The sequence below is a fragment of the Copadichromis virginalis genome, linkage group LG23 (genome assembly GCF_057382275.1).
Source record: "Copadichromis virginalis isolate Kocher_CV1m ecotype Utaka linkage group LG23, C_Virginalis_male_GT1.1, whole genome shotgun sequence".
In the NCBI taxonomy this organism is placed as follows: Eukaryota; Metazoa; Chordata; class Actinopteri; order Cichliformes; family Cichlidae; genus Copadichromis; species Copadichromis virginalis.
Window position 1 is genome coordinate 53,100,487 of NC_140639.1, and position 17,526 is coordinate 53,118,012.

Below are 17,526 nucleotides of genomic sequence, written 5' to 3' on the forward strand. Positions count from 1 at the left end.
TTCGTCAACATCCAGTTTCCGTGCCAGGTCACTTCCAGTAAGACAGCACGTTCAAGACGTTGACTAATATAACATAGAAAATATTTGCATTTTTTCAGACTTTGCACATATACCGCTTCTTTAACGTGCAGATGTAAAACGACAATGATGAAGGAAAACTCGGACCTCGCTCACGTTCTCGTTTTATCCAGTAAACCGGTTCGTTTTCTTTTCTTCTGAAAGTCCTAACCGGAAATTACTTGAAAAGCGACCGGAATCTCTTCCTGGTCGATGTGGACAGAAAGAAGAAATTCAGGGTGAGGTCTGTTGTTGTAGTTGCGATAATAATGGGGAGAATTACTGACGATATGTCGGGAGAGGCCCGTGGTTTATGCAGGACTGCGTTGTGCGGCGTATGAAGCCCACTTTCATTATGCTTGAACAGATGTGCAGCGCTGCATTCTCCATGGACACTGTGTTAGCCGCTAACGCTACAGACTAGTGCACCTGTGACCGGCTTCTTTGTGTCATTTCAATCTGCGGTTATTTTCCCCATTGACTGTTAGTTAACTCAGCTTATTAAGGTGAACTTTAGGAGGTTTTTTGCAATCATCCAGGGCGGCAAGCCCCAGTCACTGGTATCCGACGTGCTGTGCAAGGTTGACGAAGAAGTCCGTCTCCAGAAATGCGTGGTGTTCGCTCAGTTTGCCCCTGGCTGGATGTTTATAGATCCACATAGTCCCAGAATAGTTCCGAAAGTCAGCGATGGCGTCATCCAAAGCAAAGGTCGGAGTCAACAGTGAGACAAACGCCCTTAAAGACAGTAAAAGCAACGCGAGCAGCTCAGCTGAGGACGCCTCACCACATAACCGCACATATTGCCTTGATGACCTGGAGACTGTCGCCACAGTCGGTGAGTTGACCACAACATTTGATTTGTCCGTAACTGTTCGGGTGTCTTATCTTAGGCTTAGGCGGGGTGTTCCCCAGAGGTGTTTGACGCCAGAAAACCTTTTTTAAAATTGATGAGTTTTCATATTTGAGATCTTTTCCTTAAAAACATAAAGCTGGAGCTGGTCACACCTGGACCAGGTGCTGATGGTGTGCAGGCTGAGAGTTTTACAGTCTGTGCTGATTGGTGTCTATGATCGTAACATGTTGTTCTAAGGAAGCAGAAGCTTTGCTGGAGTGTTCAGTGATTTCCTGTTATTGGCAGTCGTTGCCAACTGAAAGGTTCTCTGCTGTGAAACAATCGGATCTGTTCTGTTTCCTCATTAAAATGATCCCTCAGTTGGTCTGAACTGTGAGCGTGCAGTGTGTCACTCTTACTCACACGTTCACTCTTCTGCGTTTTCATTCAGTGTCCAGTGTGTGGCTGTTTGGAGTCATCGACTGTGCTGTGCTCAGGTCTGATAGACCGAATCCTGACTTTGATTCATTCCCATAGAAACTGTTGGAATTGAAGGTTCTGGTCTGAATGAATCTTCTACCGTTTCTTTATCTGTACTTTTCCCAGTAGTGTAAGCTCACTACTGCTGCTGCTGCTGCCCGTCACCCCTCCCAGGGTACGCACCACCAAACTTTTAAGCTTACCTTTTTTTTTTCATTTAAATACTCATATTGGTTGTATCAGCAGCAAAAACCACATATTCAAACAGAACAAACACCATTTTTACATATTTACATCATGGACAATAGTTACCAAAGCAGAGTACTGTACAGTTATTAAAATTAGAGTACAGATAAGTGGCAAGCCCAGGCTGTAGTGTGCAAACAGAGCCGGATACTGAAAGGTGCAGTTACAGCGCTGATGTAAACCTCTGTTTGTTGGGAGCAGTTCTGATTGTACAGTCTGACAGCTGCAGGGAGGAAGGACCTGCAGAAACGCTCCTTCATGCATCGAGGATGCAGCAGTCTGTCACTGAAGCAGCTCTGCAGCAACATCTACATGCATGGGCTGGGAGACTCTGTCCATCAGAGATGTTATTTTGGCCAGAGTCCTTCTGTCTCCCACCACCTGCACTGGGTCCAGGGTGCATCCCAGCACAGAGCTGGCCTTCCTGATGACTTTATCCATATAATATGGGTTCCATAGGTCAGATTATTAGGTGCGCTCAGACTTGATATGGTACAAAAAAGTAAGAGGCATTTAAAAAAAAATTAGAACAATATAAGCACCAGTGTCAATAACAACACTGTTTTTCAGCTGTGCCGCCACACACCGTGTGGTGTACATGCACACTATGCCTGACCTAAATCCAGTAGAGCAGCATGTTTTGGTCCACCTAACCTGCCCAGATTCACCTCAACGATGCCCTGGTCCAGATCTGCGAGGAGACCCTGTCCCTTGTCTCATTAGGAGCGTCCCCCATGTTGTCAGACGTCCATACAGGCACATAAGGAGTATCCTGCTGCATCAGTTTATCACTTTGGTTTTTGGAGTCTCTTTGAATTTAGCTTACTGTAGTTTTTTTCCACATTTGTATCAAATGTGGCATCCATTTGTTATTAACACATTATCCATTGAGCAGCATCAGGACCCGCACCAGTGGGGGGGTGCATGGTGGGTCCTGAGGTCCTGAGTTGGAATCCACCACCTGGCCTGTTCTGCATGCGTGTTCTACCCATGTTTGCGTGGCGTCTCTCTGAGTAATCCAGCGTCCTCCAAACACATGCATTTGGTGGGGTTGGGTTAATTGATGATTTTAAACTGCCCATGGGTGTGAATGGTTGTCTGGAGTGTGCTAGGCTCCACCCCCCATGATCGCTCGGCACCATATTGTCTTTGCTGACTGAATTGAGTTGGTGAGGAAGGCTGCTGGTGTTTCTGTGTAACTGCTGGCACATCCATCCCTGCCAGGGTTGCACCTCCACGTCAGTCCAGGACTTAAAGAGAAATGTCGCACTTTTTAAACACAAATAATAGTTTTATCCTTTTAATATGCAAACACTGCAAATAAGTATCTCATCCAATAATACTTCAGTCAGTATTGGGCGTCAGTGTGCTTCATCATAACTGTGTGGAGGTTACCCTTTGCTCAGGTCAGCTAGTATAAATGAATGAAGGCTCGTGGTTATCAGTAAACAATAAATATAAAGGTGTCACATCTTTCAGTAACAACTCGATTTGGTGCAGTTTGAACTGAACAGATTTGCATTTCAGTGACTACAAATGGCATCCAATTGAATAAAACTATGGGATGACACCATTTATGAATTGTTATGGAAGTGAAAAGTATTCTTCTTCTTCTTCTTTTTAAACATAATTTCCTCTGGAAGGATTCTGATTCTGATGCTGATATCTGATAGGCCAATAATGTCACCTGACCCATGTGTCATCTGGGCTGTAGAGATCAGAAAGCTGCCATGAACATGCCCAGGCAGAGGTTGGACATGTTCAGGCAGCAGGCTGCCGTGAGGACACCTCACTGTTGGCACCTGCTGTACGTGATGCCACAAGAACTCGGGCAGAAACCTTCGGACTCTTACCCAGAGGACTTACAGCCCAGCCAGCCGTGGGCTGGATTTAATAATAATAATGGATTGGATTTATATAGCGCTTTTCAAGGCACCCAAAGCGCTTTACAATGCCACTTAGGGCTGCTCAATTAATCGAATTTTAATCACGATTACGATCTGGGCTTTCAACGATCATTAAAAATGACTGAGCCGATTATTAGCCCCTCCCTCATTTATCCGCGACACCTTAAAGGCCGGTCTGTGAAAATATTGTCGGGCATAAACCGTCCGTGGCGCAAAAAAGGTTGGAGACCGCTGATTAAGAGGACCCGAGGGAAGCTCGGAAAGCTAAGCAGAAGTTATTTGGAGAGTGACTGCTGTTGGTTGAAAAGAGAGGTTAAAAAAACTTCAGTGGTGTTGCACACTATGTTATATTATTTTTTAAAGTCATCGTTAACCCTTTAAAGCCGGTCAGAGCAGCACGCTCCGTTTTGCGTAACTATTTTTAAATCCCTGTAGAACCTGAACCGTGTAAGCTAGCGCAATAATTTGTTTTGCATATGAAACCGGAGGAGTTGTACTTACATCTGATGCCATCAGCTTGTCCTCGGTCACGGTTTCCTTCCACATATAGCTTTGCAAAAATTGCATAAAAAGCGCTTGCAGGAACAAAAACATAATATTCCAGAAACAGGCTTTGCCGATCCATCAGCTGTTCGTAACACTTCCCACAGTGAAATGATGCACCTGCTGTTTTCTTTGCAAATTTGCATCATAGGATTGTTTTTGTTTTTCCTGCAGTATATAAAAACTGTATCTCCAAAATAAAACTATGAAGACACTCAAAATAAATTTCCTGTTGTTGTAAACTATTTTTTGCAACTTTATTGTATTTAAAGTTTTGAGGGGTAAACCTCTTAAATTTCTCCAAGTAGAAATATATGTAAAAAAAAAACAAAAACAATTTTCAATTTTTTTTGTAGTTTATTGCACTTTTTGGCAATTTATGTAATTACTATGCACTTAATGCATACATATTACTAAAATATGGGCTATAACAGTTGTATTGATGTATAGCAACTTGAAATGCTCCCACAAATGGCACTACAGCATGTAAAAAAAATAATAAAAATAATATAAGCTCTGGTGGACTTGGTTCCATAGTAGGTCTTAAAGGGTTAAATAAATATCAAATCAAATCAAATCAAATCACTTTTATTGTCACATCACATGTGCAGGCACACTGGCACAGCACATGCGAGTGAAATTCTTGTGTGCGAGCCCCACAAGCAACAGAGATGTGCAAAATACAACAACACAAACGAGCAAAATACAAGAATGGCCAACCTGAAACTAATAAATATATGTACAATATATAATAGTGTATGCATTTCTGGATGTGTATACTAAATATTTTCCTGTGTGTGTGTGTGTGTGTGTGTGTGTGTGTGTGTATACACACATTTTTACAAATTAAATAGTAAAAAAATAATAATAATAATAAAATATATAAAATATACAAATATCGTCAAATAATCGTGATCTCAATTTCAGTGAAAATAATCGTGATTATCATTTTTGCCATAATCGAGCAGCCCTAATGCCACTATTCATTCACTCTCACATTCACACACTGGTGGAGGCAGCTACAGGTGTAGCCACAGCTGCCCTGGGGCAGACTGACAGAAGCCAGGCTGCCATATCGCACCATCGGCCCCTCTGGCCAACACCAGTAGGCGGTAGGTGAAGTGTCTTGCCCAAGGACACAACGACCAGGACAGAGAGCCCGGGGATCGAACCGGCGACCTTCCGGTTACAGATACGCTTCCCAACCCCCTGATCTCTCTTAAGCACTGCATTTTTTAATCAGTGTGACAAACAAATGCACGTGCCACACGTTACTTGAATTCAGAAAAGCTCGAGTCCGTTAGATATCCAATTTACAATTGTGTAAACTGGATGTGTAACTGTCTGTAGGGATGAAAGGAGCATGTCATAGAGTTTGCACTTAAAGACCAGTTTACTCAAGCTCAGCGAGTTTCATGATGTCTTATACTGATGTCACAAAAGTCCAGATGAACAGGATCAGCGCTCCTGGACTGAGCGTGCATCAAACCCATACCTTCCTGTTGCTGCTGTCACCCTGACGCTCGTCTCCACCCTCTCCACACTGATCCACCTCTCTTCTGCACTGTGCACTGCTGTGGATGTTTGCGGCATTTCACAGCTTGTTGTGTCTTTATTGTTGTACCTGTTTGCCTCTCATGCACATGCATGTTTTCTGTTTTGCTTCTACTGACATTCATCCTTCTTCTCTCCAGTGCATACCTCCACCTGTCAGGCTCTCATCTCTTTCGCTGCATATAATAATGTTGTCTGAGAACATCATAGTCCAAGCAAACTCTCATCTGCCTCGTCTGTGAATCTGTCCATCGCCAGTCCAAGGAAGAAGGGGCTCAGAGTCCCCCCGATGTCACTTCAACCCAGCCCTGTTTGTATCTCTGTGTGGTTCAAGTTGAACTTCTCATCTGCTGCCTGTGTGTGTGAGTGTCCTCCACATATGTGAGTCACCCAGTCTGTTATGGGTCTTAAAGTTCTCCTTGTTGTATAGTTGGATCAAGATCAAATGAAAAAAGTTCCCCTGGCAGAACGATTTGAGTTAGTCACTGTTTACTAAAGGGTGGAAACTGCACCCATCTGTCACCTCTGCTGTCTTTTTGAATGAAGAAACAATGTAAGGAGCCTTCAAAATGATGAATAGTCTAACATGCAGCATTTTGGTAATATGCATTAGGCTGCACACAAGCCAAAGCCTAATGAGTGCTGGGCAGGTGTGCAGCAGGGGATCGCATTCATCCGCTGTTTCTGGAAGCAACGGCATAAAAATCCTATTTGCCAACTCATTTTGTCTGATGAGAGGGATTTGGTGGCTAAAACAGACCAGCTAAAGCTCTTTATATGTGCACTTTAATTGTCATTGAAAACATAAGACAGCTCTCTGGTGCCATTAGGTGAGTCTGCTGCTGTCACATGCTGCGGTGGCCTTTGTGACCATCACTCACAGTTTGCGGATTTGTTGATGCTGCTTTTATTTATTTATTGTAACTGGCGGTGCAGTGGGAATGTGTGCTGTTGCATACAGTACAGTTGTTTTGTCTGCTTCAGAAGCAAACAGGTAGATGAAGAGTTATGGATCAGTTTCAATTCAAAGTACATTATTGTCTGATGTCACCTGGCCTTCACTTTCAGTGTCACTGCTTGGTGTCTGATCACAACACTGAAAAGCATCTCTGTGCTTAGTAACATAGCCGAGTGCCTGTGAGAACAGTTCTGTTCTTGGATGAGGGGAAAGGCTTGTCTAACAACATGCTAATTATGCACTGACGGCTTGCTAGCAATAAAGCTCTCCAGACTGGCTTTTGTTAAATCCTCCCACCATAATGTTTTGGCACAGTCTGCATGGAGGGCAACTGAAGAGTACACAGCTGTGCGTTTCATTCACCCACTATTCATGTCCTATTATAAGAAGCAGAGCCATCCTCTCTAACCCAACTACAGACCAGTACAGAAACTGCCCTTCTCTGACTAGACCTCTGCAAATGACTCATTACAAAGACTGAGGTGTGCGCCGTCTCCCTGAACCAGCTCATGCAGCAGGGCTGATGCAGACGGTCATAATCTTTGGTAATAGGGCGTTGCAGCTGAGTGGGCTGCGTGTGGTCGTTTGGACCATTCTTACACACTGACAGTCCTACAGAAGCATTTTCATTTTAAAAGACATTTTTCTAGATACGACTTGTTCACCTGACTGTGACGGTGCACCGCTGTTTCTTTGTTGCTGTGGCAACAGCAACAGGACTGAGACAAAGGTTGATTGGAGGTAAAGCTGAGGAATGAGACAGCCAGCATTTCATTAGGCAGCTGCAGCAGCTCCACGTGTGACTCAGAGTAGCTGTTATATCACACAGCCGTCTCTCTCTGCCCATCAGCGCCGCAGGAATAAAATGCCAATTGGTGCTTTGTCTTTAGGAGGAGAACAGTTCTGGGCTCAGGCCAATACCTGACTGCACAAACTGTCCTCATGTGGCCACAGGAGGACACGCTGCCTGCTCCCATTACTGCCCACTCTCACAGTTCCACTGTGACCTGACGGCACTCGGTCTGATTGCTCATGCCCTTTCTTCCCTGTCTGAATGAATCACATTATTCTGTTTTTCTTAATGTTGTTTCTCATAGCAACAAGTATAAGGAGACGTGAAAGACCCACGAGCAACAATGGTGTTGTCCAATCAGATTAAGGATACTAGTCACACATGTAAGCGCAAAAGGCATGAAAACACTTGCACAACTAGTTTACAGGAACAGAGACGAAACTGAAGTGTGCGTGTGTGTGTGTGTGTGTGTGTGTGTGTGTGTGTGTGTGTGTGTGTGTGTGTGTGTGTGTGTGTGTGTGTGTGTGTGTGTGTGTGTGTGTGTGTGTGCGTGCGTGCGTGTGCGCGCGCGTGCATGTACACTCCCTGAACAGTACTCGTCAAACACTTTGTGATTGCTGCTTCATGTTTCATGACCTACTTTCTCGTGTTACTTTAGCTAATAGCAAATAGCTGCTGCTTGTATAGTCATGATTCAGAACCAGTAGGTGTTTGGGGTCAGCGCAGCAACGTTTGCTCCTCTTCCTCTGTAGCTGACAGTCTGCTTGTAATCAGACGTATTTAAAGCCCTTTAGTTCTCTGTGGGTGGCACTTAAAAGGTTCAGTTAAGCATCAGCAACCTTACTGTGCTGATGGGAGCTCACTTCAGTTCTCTTTGGCTTCAGTAGCTTTGCAATCAGAATTGGGATCTAAATGCACTGTGATGTGAAGCACATTTTGAATCTCTGCATGCTCCTCTTGTATCTTTTATCTGTTCATGTATTCATTTCTATTTGTGTTATTTCAGTTGTTACATTAAATGTGGTGTCGTATGGAGACGTGTAAGGCAGGACAGGCAGGGAAAAGAGTAATAATAAAAGGATACAAATGGAAATGCACACCGTATCGCCAACAGCTGCCCCTGTAAGAAAAAACAAACGTACAACTCCCAGAGCACATAAATGGGAAAATACGCAGATACTTGAATCAACAGTTGTACTGGGAGTAAGTGAGCGAGTGTTATAATAACTGCGTCTTTGTCACAAATGTGCTTCATAATGAGGATGGGAAGCCCCAGTAATGTCCCCCAGGAGCCAGAGGCAAATAATGAACCAGGACAACCGTGCCATTCGTAGCCCCCACAGTACCGAAGACCTGAGGCAGCACATCTCTGCGACATCTGCAGGCCCATCCTAGCAGGAGAGGGACGGAGGCCCCAGATGGGGTGTCCACATCCAAAGGGTGAGAGTCCCAGAGGACCAGAGGCAACGGCCAGTCGCTAGAGACCAGCCACCTTGGTACTTGGTACAGGTTTCCAGGGACCTGAAAATTCCCCGTGACACCACCGAGTCTGGGGCACCCACTACCCCCACCACACAGAGTAGACTGGGGCTCATCTGCACACTGTGTCACAATACCAATCAGTTACAACACACACACACACACACACACACACACACACACACACACACACACACTAAAGGGACGAGACAAACTGGTCTGGGTCTGAAACAAGCTGCACCCAACAACGGTTGTTCCCTCACCTGGACGCCCCAACCCACCCAATTGGCCTAACGGCACCCACGAGGCGCAGAGTGGACATTCTAATGTGGGTCGGCCCAAACTGCACGGCGAGTTGGCCAGGGAGGTGCAGACAGCCCCCACAGAAGGAGGGACACAGCCAGAGACCAGGCGACCCCGGGCGTGGGATCCCAGGCCCAGCACTCGCCCCTGCCCAGCTGGGGGCAAGTCCCCCACACCACAAGCACCCCAGTGCCCACATCCCAAGACCGTTAGGCAGCACCCACCCCACTTCTCAACCGTCACCAACTGAGGCAGATGCATAGACACTCCAAAACTGCAACCGCAGCTCTCCAGCCCCCAGGAGGCCACCAGGCACCCGTAGTCCCAGAGACCATCATCACCCACCTGCAAGTCAAACAGGGAAATGAGACTACACCCAACCACCCCCATTAAGTAGTGGAATTGATCAGTGGGGGCCGGAGGGAGACAAATTCATCCGTCCGTGGTTTGGTGAAGAGGCAGACATTCCACCCGTTTCTATTTTGATTGGTGCATAAGGTGTTTTTTTGGTTTCCAGTTCATGAGGATACTTTTCTTTGTGATTCGTAAGGAAAGAAGGAGTATAAATGATGTATTTGCTTCCATATCTAGTTCACCTCTATCACTGAAGTTGCACAGTTTGGGTGAGGTTGGTATGCTGTAACGAGACATGTGGTCATAGGTCTTACCCACACGTGCTCACGACCATATAGCATGCATATAATTCTCAGCAGAGTTGTTTTTGCAATAAGTGCACGTGTTCGACTGAGTGAGGTCCATTTGGAACGAACTTTGCCCTCTCAGTTTATGGTTGGGAGCGAAATTGATTTGTCAATTTTAAACAATACAAACTTTTTGAGGTACAGATATTTAAAACGTTTGACACCCAAGTAGGTATTTCTAGATTCAGGTCTCTGGGGTTGAATCTTTCCTGTATGATGATTTCAGTTTCTCATATTCAAGAAATGTGCATTTGCTGATTCTATGTGTTATAGGTTCTTCAAATGAAACAAATTTTCCATCTTGTAGAACATGTTCTGGATTTTTCCCCTTCTCGTGCCACAGTGAAAAACTGCAAAGCATTGTCTTTTTCTGATAAATATCGGGATTGTTCCAAATCGGTGTTAGTTTCATGGGCTAAGTGGAGACTTCCCACCAGACTGTGAGAGAAGTGTTTATGTTGAGGGTTTTAAAGCACTTATGATGCTCAATGCTGGAGCTGATGGTGGCAGACTGGAGATTTTCACTTTTCTACAGAAGGCTTGCTCTGGGTCCAGCATAGGGCTGTCTAAGAAGCTTGGTTTAATCCATTTTAAAACAGATCTATTGGATAAGAAATGGTGAGAAAGATTTGTCAGTTCTAGATCACACTCATGTTTTGGTTTTTGTAGAGTTTAGACTTTTTATTAGGATCATTGAAAATGAGTAGTTTATTTTCAGCAGACTCATCATTTTAGTGGCAACTCTTCCCATGAGTGATATAGGTAAAGTTCTTCAGTGTGTGAGATCACCCTCTAGCATTTTTAATAATGGAATATGATTCAACTGGATCAGGTTTAAGAGCTCGGCTGAAAAATGTATACCTGGATATGTAATGTTACCTGGATATATTGAAGCGGTGTCTGACAGTTCAGAGGCAGAGCTGCTGATTTACTCTGGTCGATGGAGTGTCTGATATGGATTAAAACTTATCTATAAATGTGATCGTCTTTAGCAAGGTTTGTAAGTAAAGTAAGTAAAATGTTATTTATATAGGACCTTTCACGATGAAATCACAAAGTGCTTCACAGAAGCTAAAACATAAAAACAAAAAGCAGCCAAAAGCAAGTTTAAAAAGATGAGTTTTTAGCTGTTTTTTAAAAGAGATGACTGAGTCCACAGATCTCAGGCTCGATGGAAGATGGGAGTTCCAGAGTGTGGGGGCCACAGTTACAGAAGCTCTGTCTCCTTTTGTTTTCAACCTCGTGTAGTGGACATGACCTCAGGGACCTACTGGGGATGTAAGGATGTAAAAGATCACTGATGTATGTTGGTGCTTGTCCATGCAGAGCCCTGAATGCCAAAATCATAATCAAAAAGTGGACTCTGAATTTTATGGGGAGCCAGTGCAGCTGCATCAGCAGGGGTGTGGCATGGGAGTACCTGGAAGACTTGGTCAATAGCCTTGCGGCAGCATTCTGAGCACCCTGCAGACGGTCCAAGAAGGCATTACTTAGACAGGTGAACAAAGAATTACAATAGTCCAAACAAGATGAAATAAATGCATGTATGATCATTGTCAGTTCAGAGCGTGACACAGTAGGACTCAGCAAAGTTTCTTAAATGGTAAAAACAGGAGCGGACCAGAGATATAACGTGAGCGTCCAGCGTCAGAGCTGGGTCAAAAGTAACACCAAGACTCCTAATAGAAGATTTGGCAAATGAAGCAAGAGGGCCTAAATTTTCCACTACCAAGGGCACAAATTTATCGGGAGCATAAACAAGGACTTCAGTTTTCTCTTAAAGGAGATATATAACTGAATATCATCTGCATAGCAGTGATAAGAAATGTCCTTAAACGTGCTCAATAAGTGCTGAAGAGGGAGTAAATACAACAAAAACAATAAGGGTCCCAACACAGAACCTTGTGGCACACCATAGGCAAGAGAAGTGGAGGAAGACCTGAACTTAGAGGTAGCCACAGAGAAGAATCGCTCACACAAACAGTCCAAAGCAGACCCTGATATACCCACCCAGTGTCTCAGCCTATCTAACAAAATGTGATGGAAAGTAACACGTCATAAGCGTATAGGCTCACCTTCTGGTCTGTCTTCAGTTTGAACTTTGATAGCTACGTTTGGTCAGATTGCTGCTGCTAATGGTGAATCCGTTTAGTTCCAGTAGAGTTATATTGTTAAGAAGTTCTGCAGTGTCAGCATCGGAGGGATTCATCTGTGATGAGTGTAAAGCTGCATAAAGGTCTTTAAAATGTTTTTTTTCCTGCTGTACTGAGCGTGTCAATTTCTGGATTAAATCTAGGTTGAAGTCTCCTCCTATTATGAGTCGGTGTCAGTGATCAGAAAGGGAAGGAAAGAAGAAAGGAGGGGTCATCAACATTTGGACCATATATACTAGCCAAACACAAACTTCATACATTAAGTATTATAAGTCTGCCCTCTGGATCTGTAAGTGTTGCTTATAGTGAAGTTAGTTTTTCTCCTAACAAAGGGCAGCCAAAGAACGCCCTTCAAACAAGCTGAGTTGTGTTTACAGATTGATTAAAGGAGTTCAGCTTGTAGTGAAGGAAAAAAGGGTCACACCAAATATTGACTGTGAAGCTTGGTAGAATTGCACAAATACTGCATTTTCCTTATATGTTTAAAAGTATGCAGAGGTTTCAATAAATCCATTTTGTGCATTTTTCCTGACACAATGTAAAACAGCATCTAAAAAAATGAAGGGTGTAAAGACTCTTGCACCACAGACTTGCTGGTGTGCTCCTGCGTACTATTAGAAACATTAAATAAGAACTAAGACACACACATAACCCGTTCACATGCAGCTAAAAACAGCCACAACACGCTGGGAAGAGCAGCCCGCCTGAGCTGCGCCTGCCTGGCACCAGGACGGCCTTGGTTCCAGGCTGATGATTACTCCTGCTTGATAAACAATCCTTTGTCATGGTCAAGTTCCCCTGTGTGACCCCCTACTTCCCCCTGTTTCTCCCACTTTAGGCACGGGGACTTTTGGACGGGTCTTCCTGGTCAAGGACAAAAAGAGCAGGGCCTTCTTTGCCCTGAAGCAGATGAAGATCCCTGACGTGATCCGACTGAAGCAGGAGCAGCACGTCCACAACGAGAAGGAGGTGCTGAGCGAGGTCAACCACTCCTTTCTCATCAGACTGTGAGTGCTCTTCGCAGTCTCATCTGCAAACACATGGGGGCTCGTAGTCCAGTTGTAAATATGATCAACCTATCTCTAATAATCAGCTATGTACCACAGGCCTTCAAGCTGGCTGTAGTTAAACCTTTACTCAAAAAGCATCTCTAGACCCAGCAGTCTCAGCTAATTACAGGCTAATCTCCTTCCTTTATATCAAACATCCTTGAAAGAGTAGTTCACACACTGAGGTCAATTATGGAGTTCCACAGGGTTCAGTGCAAGGCCCAGGTCGGTTTACACTTACATGCTTCATTACAGGCAGTGTAGATGATGAGGGACTAGCAGAGAGGCAATGTTTCTGTCACATTCTCTTTGCTGGCTTCCTGTTAAATCCAGAGTTGAATTGAAACTCCTTCACAAACAGGGTTATGGTTTGCTTTGAGGTGATTGTTGTTGTGATCTCAACCTATATAAATAAAATAAAATTGACTTGAACATTTCTCAGTTTCGATGTGTTTTGGTGTGAATAGTCATCCAAAGCATCATAAGAAAACACGCTTACTCTTTAGCGTGTAACATGGGAGCGTTGTGTTTTCTGTGTTACATAAAGGATAGAAATGACAAATTGTGAAAGCAAGAGTAGAGCTGAAACGTATGTGAGGGTCAGAGAGGCCAGCAGCCTCGTCCATCTTCATCAGTGACGGTGCTTTTTTGTCCTCGTTCATCTGAAGTGCCCTCCAGCTGAAACGCTTCCTGCACGCCTGCCCAAACACCACTGGGACATAAAAGAGCCGCAGAATGATGCAGCTTCTCATCTGATGTGATTCTCTCCACTTATTTAGACGTTAACAGTTTTGCCCTGCAGTGAACTTGTAGGACTGAACAAGACAGTGATGATAAAAGCTAAATGTAAGCCTGAGCTAACAGCACGTTTGACCCTGCTGTCTGTTACGTGGCAGGTTCTGGACTCACCACGATGAACGTTTTCTCTATATGCTCATGGACTACGTGCCAGGCGGCGAGCTCTTCAGCTACTTACGGAGCCGTGGGCGCTTCAGCAACGCCACGGGCCTTTTCTATACCTCTGAGATCGTTTGTGCCATTGAGTACCTCCACTCCAAAGAAATTGTGTATCGAGACCTGAAGCCTGAGAACATCTTGCTGGACAGCGAAGGACACATCCGTCTGACCGACTTTGGCTTTGCCAAGAAGCTCACGGACAGGTAAAAACCAGTGTTTGTGTGCTCACTGGATATTTGTTTTGAGGTAAGAACTAAATGCAGAAGAAAGATTTAAGGTAACGAATGCGTATTGTTGAAACAAGTAACACCCATAAGACACTAGCTGATGCTGGGGATGATACAGAGCTGTCTTTGGAATAAAATAGCTTCTTGTGGATTTCGTTCAACAAGCCTTTTGTAGCTTTCAGTTGCACGAGTCCATCATGAGCCCCTCAGCCTCAGTCACGATGCCTCATCAAGTAATGAAAGCTGATCGTGGATGTTGGAGACGAGTAACTGAGGTTTAACCTGAAAGGGCAGCAATGGTAGCAATGATTTGGTGTATAACTCTGTGCAGCACACAGACTCCATCTTCCGATTGCTCTTGAAGGTGTCCCACTGCAGAAAATTAGCTTCTGTGATTGGTGGAGAAAGTAGATGATTGCTTGTCAGAGCTGAAAGGAATTTGGAATAGTCTCTGAAATGATCTGTAAAGCCAGATGACAGATAACAAATGATATCATGTATTTATAGAAACAAAGCCAGGAGCAACAAAGCAGCTGATTCTAACCAGACGTGCTCATAAACTGAGTGGAAGGCTTCGTCTGATCCACGGCAGACGTGTCCTTCCAACACATTTGCCTGTTTATAGTAAAACATTTAGTACATACAGCTGCAAGATGTATTGAACATTATGTTCATAATACGTTATTGTCCAATAAGCCTGGGCTTGTTGCTTTTTCTAATGCAATCATGTTTCTTTCACACCAGAACTTCATGTCACCCCTCAGCCGTCAGAGGCTCGTGAAGTATGGTCAGGTGGTGTGAATCCACCAACTGGAGAACAGCACCACAGGTCGCATTAAAACTGACGAGATCTATGACCTCAAGATCGGAGGTCAAGTTTTCTGAAAATCTTACAAACGCAATAACTTGAAAACGAGGCGACATGAGATTTTGAGAGCATAGAGGTGTGCGCCCGCAGGCTGACAGTACTTTTAATAAACCATGAAAGAAGGAACTTTCTGTTCCACATTAATGTGTCCAAGTTTTAATGCACAGACTTTATTTGCTGTGTGTTTTACTGAATCTGATTAAAAGATATGTTACCAAAGAAAAAAGCCCAGATTAGCATCATGTGATGCACACATGGGTGGCTGTCCCTTCCCTGCGTCTCACTGTGCCCCACAGGCTACTGCGCTGCGTCTATACCCGGTTATGTCCTGGTTTGTGAGGATTCAGGTTGCACTTCATTACGTTTACAGTAGTGAAGTTTGTTCTCCTCATAACAGAGTATTTTGTGGGAACAGATCTGAATGTTTACTGTTGTTTGCGTGTTTATGCAACTACTGTGGGATCCATGGATGGGATGCGTGCACAGTAAATGACCTCGGACAGCATCTGCTGTCATTTGGTGACATTATTTTTTAAATGATCCAATAAAATAGAACATGTTGGATGTTGTTGATTGAAGCGTGGGATTTTGGGCTGAATGTGATTGGATAAATTTGGCATTTTGTATTTTTGCTGCATAAATTCTGTTTTTCTGCAGCTTTGCCTGAGAAAGAGCACAAACGACCATCGGTCAGGAGCCCTGGACACAAACAGCCGCTGCACTCGTGTGAGGCAGAAGCCGCCCTTTGTCTTTTTATTTAGGACTGTTTTAACTGTGAGGTTCTGCTGGATTGTGCACACGGTGCACGTCCACTGTCACGGCTTTAGCTGAAATTTAAAAGATGCACGAAAGCGTTCACAGGGGAGAGTTGACAGAGGCAGCTTGATGGCTTTTCACTGACTGAGGACGTTCACAACAGGTAAAAGCACTTTGGCTTGGACTCATGCTGCTCACTGGATGGTTGTATTGTTTTGAGTTTGATTGGCCAGTTAGCTCATAGAGAGCTTCATGTTCCTGTGAGATGGAGGAAATGTTTCACTGGAGGAGAAACTGGCGTCCTTTAGCCTGAATTAGATATACAGTAGTCGAGATCTCCCGGTCACCTCAGCAGAATGTCGAAGATGCAGAGTGAAGGAAGAGATGGCTTTATGTCTGCACTGCGGTCTCAGTTTCTCTCTGCATTTCGCCCAGAGCTGTACATGTAAAGATAATGGTGTAAGATTACATTTCCCCCAGACTGCGAGAGCAGAACAGATGGACAGCAGATACCTTTCTGATGTGCAAGTGACCCTCTTATATAAATGGAGGGCAGCAGAATTGCCTGGAATAGGAAGACAACTGCCTGATTGCCACGAGCTTTGTTGTGCTCTCCACGTTCAGGTTGTGATAAAGCACAGAGCTGCCAGTGTCTCCACAGTGCCCCCTGCTGGCAGATACACTCATCAGCACATTCAAACGTGACGACACGAAACTGTCGATATCATCACATATCACACTTATGTCCATCCTGCACCCCACGTATGATTCTACCGACAGCAGCAGCCTCCTCCTCCTCCGCCGGGGCGACGTGATTTCCATACAAATTACTGTTGTCATGGTAACTGGTTGAAAGAGGTCATTACCTAGGTGATATTGGTGACAAATGATGAAAGGCTGGCACTGGACCAAGTGCTCTTCAACAAAGGACAAGTGGCTTTGACAGAGGCGTGTGTGTGTGTGTGTGTGTGCGCGCGTGTGTGCGCGTGTGTGCGCGTGTGTGTGCGTGTGTGTGTGCGTGCGTGCGTGTGTGTGTGCGTGCGTGCGTGTGTGGTGTGTGTGTGTGCGTGTGTGTGTGGTGTGCGCGTGTGTGCGCGTGTGTGTGTGTGGTGTGCGTGCGTGCGTGCGTGCGTGTGTGTGTGTGTGTGTGTGTGTGTGTGTGCGCGGCGTGTGCGCGTGTGTGTGTGTGAGCGCGTGTGTGGTGTGTGTGCGCGTGTGTGGTGTGCGTGGTGTGCGTGTGTGTGCGTGTGTGTGTGTGTGTGTGTGTGTGTGCGCGTGGTGTGTGTGTGTGCGCGTGGTGTGTGTGTGTGCGTGGTGTGTGTGTGTGTGCGTGCGTGCGTGTGTGTGTGTGCGTGCGTGCGTGTGTGTGTGTGTGTGTGTGTGTGCGCGCGCGTGCGTGTGTGTGTGTGTGTGTGTGCGCGCGTGTGTGTGGTGTGTGTGTGTGTGTGCGCGCGCGTGTGTGTGTGTGGTGTGTGTGCGCGCGTGCATGTGTGCGTGCGTGTGCGTGGCACATGCAGAGAGTGTCAATCAGCTAGACAGGAGCATGCACAGCCACATGTAAGTAATCTGCTCTAGACTGCATTTCATCACAGCACCTGGACAAACAGCTGTAGTGATGATGATGTGTTTCAGTCTGATCTTCTGATGTTGTCCTCTAATGTTC

General features: G+C 45.0%; 1 protein-coding gene across 1 annotated transcript in view; it reads left to right on the top strand.

Annotated features, from left to right (window-relative positions):
- The first annotated feature begins 224 nt into the window (after positions 1–224).
- prkx (protein kinase X-linked) overlaps positions 225–17,526 on the top strand; it is a 37,213-nt gene continuing 19,911 nt past the window's right edge. Inside the window, exons 1-3 of the mRNA XM_085447311.1 lie at positions 225–892; positions 12,845–13,013; positions 13,952–14,215. Of these exons, the coding sequence (XP_085303437.1) occupies positions 745–892; positions 12,845–13,013; positions 13,952–14,215 (581 nt within the window). The 5' untranslated portion in view covers positions 225–744. The remainder of the gene's footprint in view (positions 893–12,844; positions 13,014–13,951; positions 14,216–17,526) is intronic.